This window comes from Papaver somniferum, unplaced genomic scaffold, assembly GCF_003573695.1.
Source record: "Papaver somniferum cultivar HN1 unplaced genomic scaffold, ASM357369v1 unplaced-scaffold_21, whole genome shotgun sequence".
NCBI classification, from domain to species: domain Eukaryota; kingdom Viridiplantae; phylum Streptophyta; class Magnoliopsida; order Ranunculales; family Papaveraceae; genus Papaver; species Papaver somniferum.
In genome coordinates, this window is record NW_020631041.1 from 15419755 (window position 1) to 15433927 (window position 14173).

Sequence of the window (14173 nt, forward strand, 5' to 3'; positions counted from 1 at the left end):
TGTAAGAAGACCACTAATGCTAGGGGTCTGTGGTGGTTCTAAGGAATTCATTAGCTACATTAGTTAGTGAGCCACTGCCTAGTTAGTCTGTGATTGGTTGTGCTTTAAACAGACAGCCAATACTAGGGGTTAGCTAAGGCTGTAAGGTTGGTTAACTAGATATTTGACAAAAACTTAATCTAGGTGAACTGGCTAGGTGAAGGAAACTCTCATCCATCTCCCTGCACTTCCCATCCACAATTTCTTTTCCATGTTTTGTTTTGATTAAATTGTTCTTGAATTTTCTTTGTTTACTTCTCTTTCACTGCCTTTGGTTATTTGCTCACTGTCCCTGCCCTTGGCTCACTGCCTTGGTCTTTCTCTTAACTTCACTGCCTGTCACTAGCTCAGCTATCTAGGAAACTTCAATTCACCCCAAGTCTCTGTGGAATGATCCCTTGCTTACTTTCTATACTAAAACTTGGCCTTGTATACTTGCAAGAGTTTTTGTGTGCATCTTAGAATCACACCAGTATCCGTCCGACATCTTGAGATAGTTGGGATAACTTCTCATACCTAGACCAATCGACATGCTCCACTATCTAAAAAAAGTAAAGAGTAGAGGGAAGCACAATCAACATGTGAATAACAAACAATCATCCACATATTTTATTCTATGCACAATCAACATATGAATTCCCACTATCAAATTCACCTCACATTGAGGTGTGCACGATGCTCATATGAAAACCTCCATCAAAATGATACTAACAACATCAGTTCCACCCTTCTAAACATCAACTCAAAAGAATACATGAGTCAATCCTTAAACTCATTGCAAAATGCTCTAATGAAAACCTCCAACAAAATCATATTAACAACATCAATTTCACCCATATAATCATTTCAACATCAACTAAAAACACTACATGAGTTAATCCTCAAACTCTATGGCCAATGCTCAAAACAAAATTGTTGACATGCTTATCAAATTACAAATTTCAAATACATTCTACCAAGCATAAACACAGTTAAATCAATCAATCAATTTATGAATCAATCATGAATTTATGTTTCACCTAAATTAACCCAAATACCATAAACCCTGAGGGTGTTCACATTTTAATTTTTTGAAATTAAATAAAAAATTATCCTACTGCTCAATCAACATAATCAACATGATTCATTCAATAGCTTTGAAAATCACACCATTATAACTAAATTCAAAAACAAAAAATCAAACAAATCAATCAAAAATAAAATTACTTACCTAGTGTGGATTTGTTGATGAAATCGCACAAAAATACCAGCAATAGTTTCCCCACGTCTTCTACAACAAACCTGTGTAAGATTGTAGCTCCTTGAACACAAAATCGGCTTGAATCAACCGTGGGAAATGGGGTTCTACGGTTTGTGAAGAAGAAAAGAGAAAAAGAAAGAATAGAGAAGAAGGGGCGCGACTTCTGTATGATTTAGGGTTTTCCAGGACACGCACTTTGAATCCGCGTGTTGACGGGTCAACAAGGTCAATACGCTATTAGAAACGACGCTTTTGAGTTTTCCTATGATACGCGGTTAGAAACTGCGTGCCGCGCAGGTTTAAAATGCGTATCAACTAGGAATCTCGGAGTCCCATTGCACCCGACGTTGTATTTTGGTGACGTGGATCCAAGAAATAGCTTGAATCTTGGACCACGATTAGACCCAGCCTAAGGGTTGTAGATTGATAGAATGCCACGGAGGCCAACAAGAATGAAATTCACCGTGAAAGCAAAGAAACGTACTTAAATTAGACATTGGAAAAATAATTGAAATAGCACAAAATTATGTCTCATATGAAGTAATCTAACTGAATTTCTTACTTTGACAAGTAGAGTCACAAAAGTTTAGGCAAATCATTGAGTACACGCCTCAGAAACACACAATAAATTCTAAACGTTAACTCATCACCTAATGATCTTACACCTGACTAGCAAGGATTAATAATCTAACTGGTAACTTCTTAGCAAAACAAAGAAAAGTTATACATTTTCAGAGTAGCTATCTTTTTATTTTTTTTGATCGGTAGTTAAATGCAAAAAATGTTGTCATAAGATTCCTTCAGAAATTACAAGTGTACGCCTGACATTTCAATCTGTAACCAATCAAATGAACGTATCAAATCGGACTCCAGTTCTATTCTTGCTAACAACAAGCTTAAGGTTAAAAAAAAAATTAAGCATAGTTTAAGGTAATTATCATCCACTATCTCGAAAAGTGGAAAATTCATTAAAAACATACAGATAAGACACTCTTCGTTACATGTTAAACGTGTGTTTCTCCATGAAACCTGTAAGAATCCCACGTGGACTAAAAGTCAATGGCCATCATCTTCTCGGCAGCCAGTCCAAATAAAATCCAACAACTACCACTAGTCTTTAATGGTTGTCGGAACCACTCTTCTTCCCTCCCTGGTTTCTACAGCCAACCTCCATTTCTTCTTCTTCTACTTCATCTCTCTGTGTAGAATCACACAGAAAAATCTCATCTCCAGCTCTAGGTCTATCAATGGCTACAGATCTTCTACTAAGACTCTCTCTCTCACCAACACCATCAGCAACAAGACTGAATCACTCCAGAAATCCAGTTTTCTTGAGAAATGCACAAATCTCTAGACAAAAATCATCAACTAGAAGAAGAAACAGCACAAATTTCGTCACAATCAGATCAAAAGCAGTAGAAATTGGTTCTTCTTCAACTTCAGATGCAAATTTACTAAAATACCCTCAAGAAGAACTGGAGAAGAGAGGAGTAGGAGGAGAAACTACAGTACTACTTGATGTATCAGGAATGATGTGTGGAGGTTGTGTATCGAGAGTTAAATCAATATTATCAGCAGATAAAAGAGTTGAATCAGCTGCTGTGAACATCTTGACTGAAACAGCTGCTGTCAAATTAGTCATGAATAATATAGAAGGAAATGATGGGGGTGTGAGTATTGGGGAGGAACTGGGGAAGAGATTGACTGACTGCGGGTTTCCGTCGAAGACCAGGAATTCGGGGATGGGAATTGATGAGAATTTAAAGAAATGGAAGGAAATGAATGAGAAGAAAGAAATGATGTTGAAGGAGAGTCAGAGCAGGGTGTTGATTGCTTGGGCACTTGTGGCTTTGTGTTGTGGATCTCATACTTCTCATATTCTGCATTCTCTTGGGATTCATGTTGCTCATGGTAATATTTAGAAACACCCTTATTTCATTTTTTGACTTGGTAGTAATTTGATTTTTGATTGAACTGAAATTTGATCAGTGGATTATTAGAAGTAAAATTATTAGGATTAACATTAGATTGTTTAATTGAAAACATGTAAGTGTCAGTTGTTATATGGTATAGAGTAGGTGCAAGTGTCACTCATGCCCTGCATCCGAGGTTCATGCACAATGTTGCTTTCCGATATACCATAAATATGACAGTAATGAGTCGTATATATGTGGGTGTATGTTTTTGTAGCAAGAGAAGTTGTTGTGTGTTGATATTTACGATTTGAGTTCGAAATTTGTCAGCATTCTTAATTCTTAAGGCCTAAAAAACAATGAGTCGTTTTGCAAGCAGTCGATTTGGCCTTGAAATTAGAATGTTGACAAACTTTGAATTCAAATCGTGGGTATCAACACCCAATAACTTTGCCATTCTGCTTGAGAGGTCATTTGCGTTTTCCATTTTGCTTAAACTGGTTTGTTTTGTTTTTAAAATGTTGCTACAATAATGACAATAATGAGTCATTTTTGGTAGATACCTCTATAGTAAAGTTATAAAGTCGTTGGGTGTTGATATCTATGATTTGAATTCGAAATTCGTCAGCATTTTAATTCTTACGGACGAAACAGAAAACAGGGTCATTTTGGGTTTTGTTGCGAAACCATGTTACCAAGAATTGGGAATATTTTACTAGTCACAAACAGGTGCATTTTATTTATATTGACTCTGGATTTACCAAAATTTAGTTTTTATGTGAGAAATTCGAAAAAATTAAGGTGCTGACGAGTTTCGAATTCAGGTCATGGATATCAACACTTAACAACTTTATCATTCTACTAGAGGGTTCACTGTATTTTTCCTTTTGCTGTTAGATTTCTTGTCGTATCTTTTGAGTGTTATTACATAGCAGTGACAATAATGAGGCATTTTTCACGGATGTCTCCCTAGTACAATGGTAAAGTTGTTGGGTATTGATACCCCCTCTCTCAATTCGAAATTTGTTAACAAATTAATTTTTAGTGTTTGACCAAAAACACTGTGCCATTTGGATTCATTTCGAACCCACATTATGAATGTGGGTGGGGATATGATATAAGACACAGATAAATGCATTACTTTATGTTAATGTTAAAATCTGCCAAAAATTGAGATTGGTAAAGACTTGAGGGCCATGTTATCCTTCCTGTTTTTGTGTCTATGAAAAAAGTTTATGAGTTAGCCTTTATGATTTTTTGTCGGTCAGTAGAAGTTGTGCTGACGAGTTTTGAATTTAGGTTGTCGGTATCAATACTCCATGATTTTACATTCTATTAGAAATAATTGCATTTCTTATACCATTCAACTGTTTTATTTCATCATTTGAAGATTATTAGCATCTAGGCTGTCTTTGTAGTGTAGTTAATGGTATCAAAAATGAGAAAGGTTACAAGGATTTATCTCAGCAGTTGCAGGAAAATGTGTAAAATGCCTTGTATAGAATAGTTGTAACTTGTGCTACGTAGCTGAAGTACATGCATAACATGACTTTTTATTGTATAAGATTATTAGTTGACTAAGTGTGAAATTAGAAAAGAAGTGGCAATATGGTAGGTATGAAATGTCTATAGAGAGCCATTTACGGGTGGATTTCTCTATTACAGTGCTAAAGTCGTTGGGTGTTGATATCCATTATCTGAGTTCGAAACTCGTCAGTATTTTTAGTTTCTATAGACCAGCAGCAAAAATGAAGAATGTGCCATTTTGGATCTTTCATAATTGAGCACGAACAAATACTGGAAGTCACAGTATGCTTTTGTGTTTCATATCGATCTGTAGAAATTAGGATGCTGACGAGTTTCAAGCTTGGATCATGGATATTAATATCCTAAAAATTACCATCTTACTAGAGGGGCATCTACATTTTCAATTATGTGCCCTGGAGAAGAGTATTTAGACCGACTTTTCTTGTGAAGCGAACGCTACAGTTTGCAGCTCAAGGAACTGCAGGATTGGTGTCGTTTGTCTAGGCTGACCTGTTTTGACTGTGATTTGATGTTGCAGGGTCTTTTCTGGATATACTGCACAATTCGTATGTGAAAGCTGGTTTGGCGGTGGTGGCTCTGTTGGGACCAGGGAGAGGTTTGTGATAGCTATTAAATCCGTTATCATTGTTGTAATTTTGGCTTGTCACGCTGAATGTTCTATAATTATAAATTTACCTCTCAATTAGTTGCCGGCTCCCTTAAGCTCGCAAAAATTTAATGAATATTACTTACCCTCATGTGAGATATAAATTAAAATTTTAAAACAAGTCTCAGTAGAGAGTGCCAATACGTGTTTGATTTTAATTATTTTATATAAGTGGAGTATGTTCATGATCTTCATAACTTTCTTAACTGGACTATGTTCATGAGCTTCGCAACTTTGTGTGTTGTTGCAGACTTGCTATTTGATGGAGTGGGAGCATTTGCTAGGGGTTCACCAAATATGAACTCTCTAGTCGGTTTTGGATCTGTTGCTGCATTTATTATAAGTGCGGTGAGATCCGTTTTGAAATTATAGATACCGTCTCATAGTTCCCAGCCGAATATATCATTGGCACTCCTGTAGGATATTGTTTGACTGGTTTTTCATTCTCGCTAGGTGTCATTGCTGAATCCTGAGCTTGAATGGGATGCATCGTTCTTCGATGAACCGGTGACTTGTTTAACCTCAATCCTAGATTGTCTTTTATGTAGCTATGTCTTTTGTATTCTCTTTTCCCCGCCCCTGTATGTTGATGTTCCATGCATCAAACCGTTGTGACTTTTCATGGAAGGCTGTTATTGTTTAGTATGCAGGTCATGCTTCTGGGTTTTGTACTTCTTGGACGATCTTTAGAAGAGAAGGCAAGATTGAAAGCTTCAAGTGACATGAATGAGCTATTAGTAAGTTCTATTGTGGTTCACATCTGGTAACTAGAGAGTTTATAATATGTCTGGATATTATGTCTTTCTTTGAAAGTCTGAATTATGTGATTTTTTGTAGACGCATTATTGAAGTTACTGCTTGGTACAGTCTTTGATATTCGTTTGTCCTCAGATTGTATGATAAGTTGTGGCAACGAGGCTCATCAAAAAAAAGAAAAAAAAAGTTTGGATTGAATACATAGTCTTCAAAATGCAGTAGTGATTGTATCCTCATTTATTTGTTGATTAACATGGTTATTTTTTGGTATTTCGTCTTACAGTCCCTAGTGTCATCTCAATCTCGATTAGTGGTTACTTCCTCGGAAGCTGACCCCTCTATAGAGGATGTACTTAGTTCTGATGCTGTCTGCGTTGAAGTCCCTACTGATAATGTTCGAGTTGGAGACACAGTGTTGGTTTTGCCTGGAGAGACGATTCCAGTTGATGTATGTAGTTTAAACAAACTAATGTATATGATGTTCCCAGTAGTTCCAAGTTGAGTAATAGTGGGTATATTATATATTATTTAATTAACATCAACTACCTATCCAGGGGAGGGTTTTAGCAGGCAGAAGTGCTGTGGATGAATCCATGCTCACTGGAGAATCTCTTCCTGTTTATAAGGAAAGAGGACTTACAGTTTCAGCCGGGACAGTGAATTGGGTACGTTCATTGAGTTTTTATTTGAGTGATAGAAAGAAAGAAACATGTGTCTACTGTAAAATTAAAAGTTCAATAGAAGGATAAATTCCTCTCAATCTTGTATTTGAAAAAAATATTTGTTGACATTTACCATTTTCTTGCAGGAGGGTCCGTTAAGGATTGAAACCACAACAACTGGCTCTATGTCAACAATTTCCAAGATTGTTCGCATGGTCAGCTTCTGTTTCCTTCAGTTAGTGCTAACATTTTCTGTCATGTTAACTATGGTTGTGGACTGACGAACATTGAATTTCAGTTGATACTCAAATGGTATAGCTCAGAAGCATAGAGAATGAGCAAAACCATATTACAGAGGAGAAGAATTCTACAATAAAGTTGTTCAATCGTTCTATCTAAAACTATACCAAAAGATTCATCTGTTTGCTTTCAGGTTGAGGAGGCTCAAGGAAGTGCAGCACCTATCCAAAGAATTGCAGATTCAATAGCAGGGCCTTTTGTATACAGTATAATGACATTATCTGCGGCAACGTTTGCTTTCTGGTGTGTATTGCTTCATATTTTGGTGGTTGTTTGGCATGCATCATTTCTCTCCTTAAACATATTTCCCACCTATTGGACTTGTGGTTAGGTATTCCATTGGGACAGACATCTTTCCTGACGTGTTGCTGAATGACATTGCTGGGCCAGAGGGAAATCCATTGCTCTTGAGCTTGAAGCTTGCGGTTGATGTCCTGGTAAATTAATATTAAATTAGAAGATTTTTCAGATGCATAATGATTTTACTTCAGGGACATTTTAAAAAGTGAGAGTTTCTGCATATCATTTCGTTTATTATTTTAATGAAATTTTTCTCTTTCCCTTGCAGGTAGTTTCTTGCCCTTGTGCATTGGGCCTTGCTACACCCACAGCTATCCTAGTTGGTACCTCACTCGGTAAGTTATCTTAGCTGATCCTTTCTTTTGCTTACATGCAACTCAATACTATGCTTGTCCAGTTGTGTTGTGTTTTTTTTTCCACAAGAAACAGTGTTATGCTTGGTTCGCGGAGATATCTTATGTTACTTCTCTAGGACGTTCGTAGTGTTTCACCCACCATTTTATTCTTCTCTTTAGAAGTATTTATAGAACTGCAGTACAAAGTAGTCAATCTGCACGCCAGAATTCCTAGTTACTGTGTTTGGTTTGATAGACTTGAGCCATAGTTAGACCTGTAATCTTACATCAATATTAATCGCTGAATGTTCTGTTCTCTAACGGTTTCTTTCCCACAGGGGCGAAACAAGGACTTATTATAAGAGGAGGAGATGTTTTGGAACGTTTGGCTGGGATAGACTATGTTGCTTTGGACAAAGTACGTGTGATAATGTTGCTTGTGTTACTATTGTGTCTTTCATGCATACCTATTTATGAGGGAAATTGTTGTGCCTTCCATTGAAACTTTATTGACGCCAATTTATTTTCATTTTATATCCAGACGGGAACTCTGACAGAAGGAAAACCTGCAGTCTCAGCTGTGGCTTCTTTGTCATACGAGGAATCAGAAATTCTTCGTCTCGCAGCAGCAGTCGAAAAAACGGCATCCCATCCCATTGCTAAAGCTATCATAAATAAAGCAGAGTCCATGAATTTGGATATACCTAGCACGAAAGGACAACTAACAGAGCCAGGTTTTGGATGCTTGGCAGAAATTGATGGATCATTGGTTGCGGTTGGTGCAATTGATTGGGTTCACAAACGTTTTGAGAAAATGTCGGAACCATCCAACTTAATGGAGCTGGAAGATATTGTGAAACATCTCTCATCAAAAGGAATAACATCTTCGAACCACTCACAGACAATTGTTTATGTTGGCCGGGAAGGAGAAGGTGTCATTGGTGCCATCGCAATATCCGATAGTTTACGCCATGATGCAGAATCTACTGTAGATAGGTATAATTATTGTGAATTTTACCCTATTGCATGCATACTTTTTCCTGACTACGTCATCAAATCTTTCTAATAGCTGAACTTTAGACTTGCAAGTTACTGTCAGTCTCATATTATGTTCTTACTCAGTTGCTTGTATCTATAGGCTACAGAAACAGGGGATCCAGACGGTCTTATTATCAGGTGACAGGGAAGAGGCAGTTGCAACCATAGCCCAGACAGTTGGAATAGGAAGTGAAAATGTGAATGCATCTCTCACTCCACAGCAAAAATCTGGTTTTATATCATCTCTTCAGTCTCAGGGTCATCGGATTGCAATGGTAACCTTTCTATGATTATCCTTCTGTAGCACAAAACATACTTTCAGCGTACAAACAAATTTTAATCTTGCTCGATGGAACTAGAAAAAGACTCTTACGAACGTTTATCTAAATCTGTTTGAAGGTAGGAGATGGAATAAATGATGCACCATCTCTTGCTCTTGCTGATGTTGGGATTGCTTTACAAATCGAGTCTAAAGAAAATGCAGCGTCGGATGCAGCATCTGTCATTCTTCTTGGTAACAGACTTTCACAGGTATATTGACTTTCTTCTAGCTTTAATCACTTGACATTTAGAAATGTGAAGAATTATGAGTAGATAAGTTGAAATGCAACTTCTTGTAAAGAGAACACAATTACTAGATAGTAGCTAGATGGTGTTTAATGTAAACTACTGTGATATTTGGCAGGTGGTCGATGCGCTGGACCTTGCAAAGGCAACAATGGCAAAAGTCCATCAGAATCTGCTATGGGCAGTTGCATATAACGTTGTTACAGTCCCAATTGCTGCTGGAGTACTACTTCCTGGTTTCGACTTTGCCATGACACCTTCAATATCTGGTAAGTTTGGGTTAAAACATTTTTGTCCCAACTGCCCTTGGATGAAACATCTAAAGCATCAGCAACTTTACTTACAAATTCATTTCTGGACAGGTGGTTTAATGGCTTTGAGTTCTATATTTGTCGTCACAAACTCACTACTTCTACAACTCCATGAACCATCAAAAACGAACCACGTTAAAGATCAGGTTTCGCCAACAATCAGATAATTCTCACTGCACTATTTTAATACCAAGAAAGGAACTTAGTTCCAGACTGGTATGTGCATCTATTCATTGTTCCACATTCATTAGGTTTATACATATGATACGAGTTTTAATAAGCAGATGTATGCATTACGGTTTAGCGGAAAGGGTCTAAGACTCAAGTGAGGATAACTTGTAAAACAACATTGTAGAATATGAAAATTTGTTGTTCACAATTATCGTAAAGGTAATCATTCTTCATTTATGATCTGGGATATTTGAAATAAGTGTCAATGGCTTGATTTTGATCAGGTGCATAAGCAATTCTTCTGGTTATCACCTGAAAACTGGGCAGTTGTTAAGGAAATTCACCAGAAACTATAGATACGATAAGAACTGAGAAATATAGAATTCAAACTTCACACATCATAATAACACTGAGTCTCTAGAGGGAATACAGGCACATCGAAAAACACTTAAAAACCCTGTAAACTATCATGTTTAACTCCGGGATAAGTCACGGCCATCCCATAATGACCCCGGAAAACAAAGAAGAAGACTACATTAGTGCATATCAACCACTTAGCCTTCAAAATCTGTTTTCACCCACTTCCCATACTTGTTCTTCATCTTCTCATCAAATTCAGTCTCTTTAATCTCTCCAAGTTTAGTTGCATTAGCCAGTGATTCCTCCTGAACTCTAGCAATCTTCCATCTCCTCTTCATCTCCACCGCTTCCCGTTCCGCTTCCAACCCTTCATACTCTCTAACCCAGCAATTATGAACAGCACAAGTCAATACCAACACACACAACTGCATCATAAACATACCCATCAAAGTGCCGCACTCAAGTCTAACCAAAACCATCTGTTCTTTAGGATCTCTCTGCGAATGCAACATTTTCAGACTCGATTTCTCTCGAGTAAACAGAGCCAAAAATCCGAGCACCTGACCGGTGATCGAAGCGAAAATGAGCGTAATATGAGTTACGAAACAACATTGTGTGAGTTGAGAGTAAAAACCCACAAGAGATGAGAGAAGAGAAAGACAAGAAATGGAGAAAATTGCACAACCGAATGTCGTTGGTGGGTTTTTTAGTAGGAAAATTGGGACAATTGAAGATGCAGAGAGCATGAAGAGGATGAAGTTGAGAAATGTGAAGAGAAGATTTGGGAAAGATGAAGAACTTCTTAGTCTAGAAGAAGATGAAGCCATTTCAGAAATGGGTTTGATTTAGTTTTCTTGGAGATTTTGATTTATTTATTTATTTATTTCGAGTGTGGAATGGGATAAGAGAGAATTTGAAATTTTATAGAGGGATGAAAATTCGAACGTTGGAGTTGGTGTACAGAAAAAAAATGTAACGGTCATCTTTATTAACTTTTGTTTTAAGCAACAAAATTAACACTGTTTTTAATAAAAGAGTGGGTACGATAATGATGAAATTAATTCTCTTTTTTGGTTTTTCCGAAATTTGAATGTTTGGTAAAAAAATGTTGTATAACCTAATAACCTCTAAATCATCTGTTTTAACCCGATATTTTTACATTCTACTAGAGACATATTTGCCTCTCGCCTGTTCTCATCATATTTGAAAGAGAATATAGGCTTAGACAGTAATTACTATTTGTGACAATTTGACACTTCAATAATCATAAATTATAATAAAGCAACCATTGATTTATGCCTGTAAAACATGATTTGCCTGCCACCTAAACTAAATAATGTAAGTCTCATTTGAATTCCCCTCTCTTTTTGTTTAAACTTGATTATTTTGTATAATTGGGTTTAGCCTTTCAGGTGTACTTAGCTACATTGTGATCAATGTTTACAATGTTTAACTTAATGAGGAGGATCCATGGACACTCTTAGATGGATAAAGTCGGACATGATTTGCACAATTTTCTCTGCAAAACTCAAATGACAATGAATTTAAGTGTAATATTTTGATAATATGTTCCTCTTATTATCAAAACAAGAGGAAATCTCACCATCTACTGATCTTAATTTCGAACGTTAACTTTGAACGACTGATATTCAAAAGGGTAAATGGTCGTTTTGTATATCTCAAATTACGTTCATTTTTTTGTAGGAATGTAAAGTCTTATAAGAGGAACATATCATCAAAATGTTACACTTAAATTCATTAGCGTTTGAGTTTTGCGGAGAAAATGACGTAAATTTTATATGAACTTTTCCATACAAGAGTATGCATGGCTCCTACCCCTTCAAAATGTAAGAAGTATTTGAATTTGTCTCTCTGTTTTGAATTATTGGGTTTAGCCTTTTAGGTGTACTTAGCTAGTGAACAATGTTTAAAATGTGGGTGCATTCAGTAAGGCTGAGAACGGGCATAATAAGCATATAATCCAAAATTCATATTTGGGCCAATTATTTATTTACATTTGCAAATGTTTTCAAAAGGTTGAATTATTATATTCCAAATATTTGAATTTTTATCACATTATTGGAGTTCTCAAAAAAAAAATCCAGTATGTTTTTGCTATCATAAAACTACAAGGCCAAAAAAAAAACACAAAGATAAGTAGTAAACACTACGTTAAAGTTGTTACAAGAATTATCCAATATATATAAAACAAAATAATCTTCACTGTTGGATCCGTTTAATCAGTATTTTTCATAGAACTAGCTTGAAACCCGTGCTACGCACCGGGACTGCTGGAATTTCTTACGTCGTCAGTTCATGTTCACTGAGGCGAGGCTTCGCCCGCACCCGCCCTAATTAATAAGAGTTCTAATAAGCCTATAGAATTACTATCCAACAGATTGACGATTAACAATTAAAACTTTATAATAATCATATATATAATATTATTATGATTTGAAGATCTAACATGGTTTTGAAAACTAATTTCATGCAATATAATGAAATAATAATCAATTTTACAAATAAACTAAAATATTTTAAGCTATAAATACATAATTAATTAATTTTTTTAATATTTAACCCGTGCTTCGAACCGGGTACGACGGAATCGATCCTCAGTTGGGCAATGCCCCGCACCCGTCCAAAAAGGAATCTCAATTAACAACTGCAGTGTACCATGAAAACTTCCAATTATCATATTCTTTTTGAAGCAATCATTTAGTAGATTAACAATCGGAACCAAATTATTCACCAATTACATATTGTTTAAAGTGTTGGAGGTTAAGAAATCCTCTTAAATAAAATATTTTTGAAAAATTATACCGACCTTTGAAATCAATAAGTAGTTCATTACATTACATGTATAAATACTATTGGTAGTTAACTGAAACATGACACTTTCTATACAGTTGTATCAATATCTGATATTGGAGACACTAAAAATAACACGATATTAACATAAAATAGATTGAAAACTCTAAATGGCGTACATATGAATTGCATCCTGTCAAAGAAAATGTTATCAAGAAATGCATTGATATATCTTTCTTTGAAAATCGTATATTTGTGTTAAAGAATTAAGGGACCAACTCCACTTCCCTCCTAGACTCCAACTTCTTATAGTTAAATGAAAAATCACACTCATTAGCCATTATATAGGCAGCGATATCTGAAGTTAGAGACACGAAAAAATTGTGATATTAATATAAAATAGATTGTCAACTCTAAATAGGGAAAACCATATGAAGTGCATCTCGTCAAAGAAAATGTAATTAAGGAAACGTCCATAAATATTTTTCTTCAGAATCATATACTTGCGTTAAAAACAAAGCGGCTAACTCAACTGTTTTTCTAGGCTCCAACTTCTTGTAGTTCTTGTAGTTGAATGAAAAATCACACATATTATGTAGTTGTGTTGATATCTGACATTAAAGACACTAAAGATAACACGATATTAATATAAAACAGATAGTCAACCCTAAATAGTCCAAAGCATACAAAGTGCTTCCCGTCAAAGAAGTAATCAAGGAAATGGCATTAGTCATTATATAGCATCGATATGTGATATTAGAGACATTAAAAAATCATGATATTAATATAAAATAAATTGCCAGCTCTAAATAACACAAAGCATATGAAGTGCTTTCAGTCAGAGAAAATGTAATTAAGGAAACACACATATATATATTTTTCTTCATAAATCGTATACTTGCGTAAAAAATCAAGTGGGTAACTCAATTGTTTTTCCCGACTCCAACTTCTTGTAGTTGAATGAAAAATCACACATATTATATGGTTTTGCTGATATCTGACATTAGAGATACTAAAAATAACACGATCTTAATATAAATTAGACTGCTAACCCTAAATATCGCAAAGCATGTAGAGTGCTTCCCGTCAAAGAAGTAATCAAGAAAATGCACTGATATATATTTCTTAACAATCATAAGCTTGCGTTAGGAATCAAGCAGCCAACTCAAGTTCTCT

The 14173-nt window shown here is 35.7% G+C and overlaps 2 protein-coding genes across 2 annotated transcripts; one reads left to right on the plus strand and one right to left on the minus strand.

Annotated features, from left to right (window-relative positions):
- Nucleotides 1–2379: 2379 nt before the first annotated feature.
- On the plus strand, nucleotides 2380–10063 carry LOC113339255 (copper-transporting ATPase PAA2, chloroplastic-like). Its single transcript, XM_026584554.1, has 17 exons — nucleotides 2380–3190; nucleotides 5258–5335; nucleotides 5637–5734; nucleotides 5840–5893; nucleotides 6037–6123; nucleotides 6426–6590; nucleotides 6697–6807; nucleotides 6951–7019; nucleotides 7238–7347; nucleotides 7436–7541; nucleotides 7673–7739; nucleotides 8078–8157; nucleotides 8281–8735; nucleotides 8878–9052; nucleotides 9177–9308; nucleotides 9463–9613; nucleotides 9707–10063. Exons 1-17 carry the CDS (start codon nucleotides 2527–2529, stop codon nucleotides 9820–9822), a joined length of 2718 nt encoding a protein of 905 aa, XP_026440339.1. The 5' UTR covers nucleotides 2380–2526; the 3' UTR covers nucleotides 9823–10063.
- A 139-nt stretch (nucleotides 10064–10202) lies between these two features.
- Nucleotides 10203–11079, minus strand: LOC113339256. Its single transcript, XM_026584555.1, has one exon. The coding sequence runs from the start codon at nucleotides 11011–11013 to the stop codon at nucleotides 10381–10383; it is 633 nt and encodes a 210-aa protein (XP_026440340.1). The 5' UTR covers nucleotides 11014–11079; the 3' UTR covers nucleotides 10203–10380.
- Between the last annotated feature and the right edge of the window lie 3094 nt (nucleotides 11080–14173).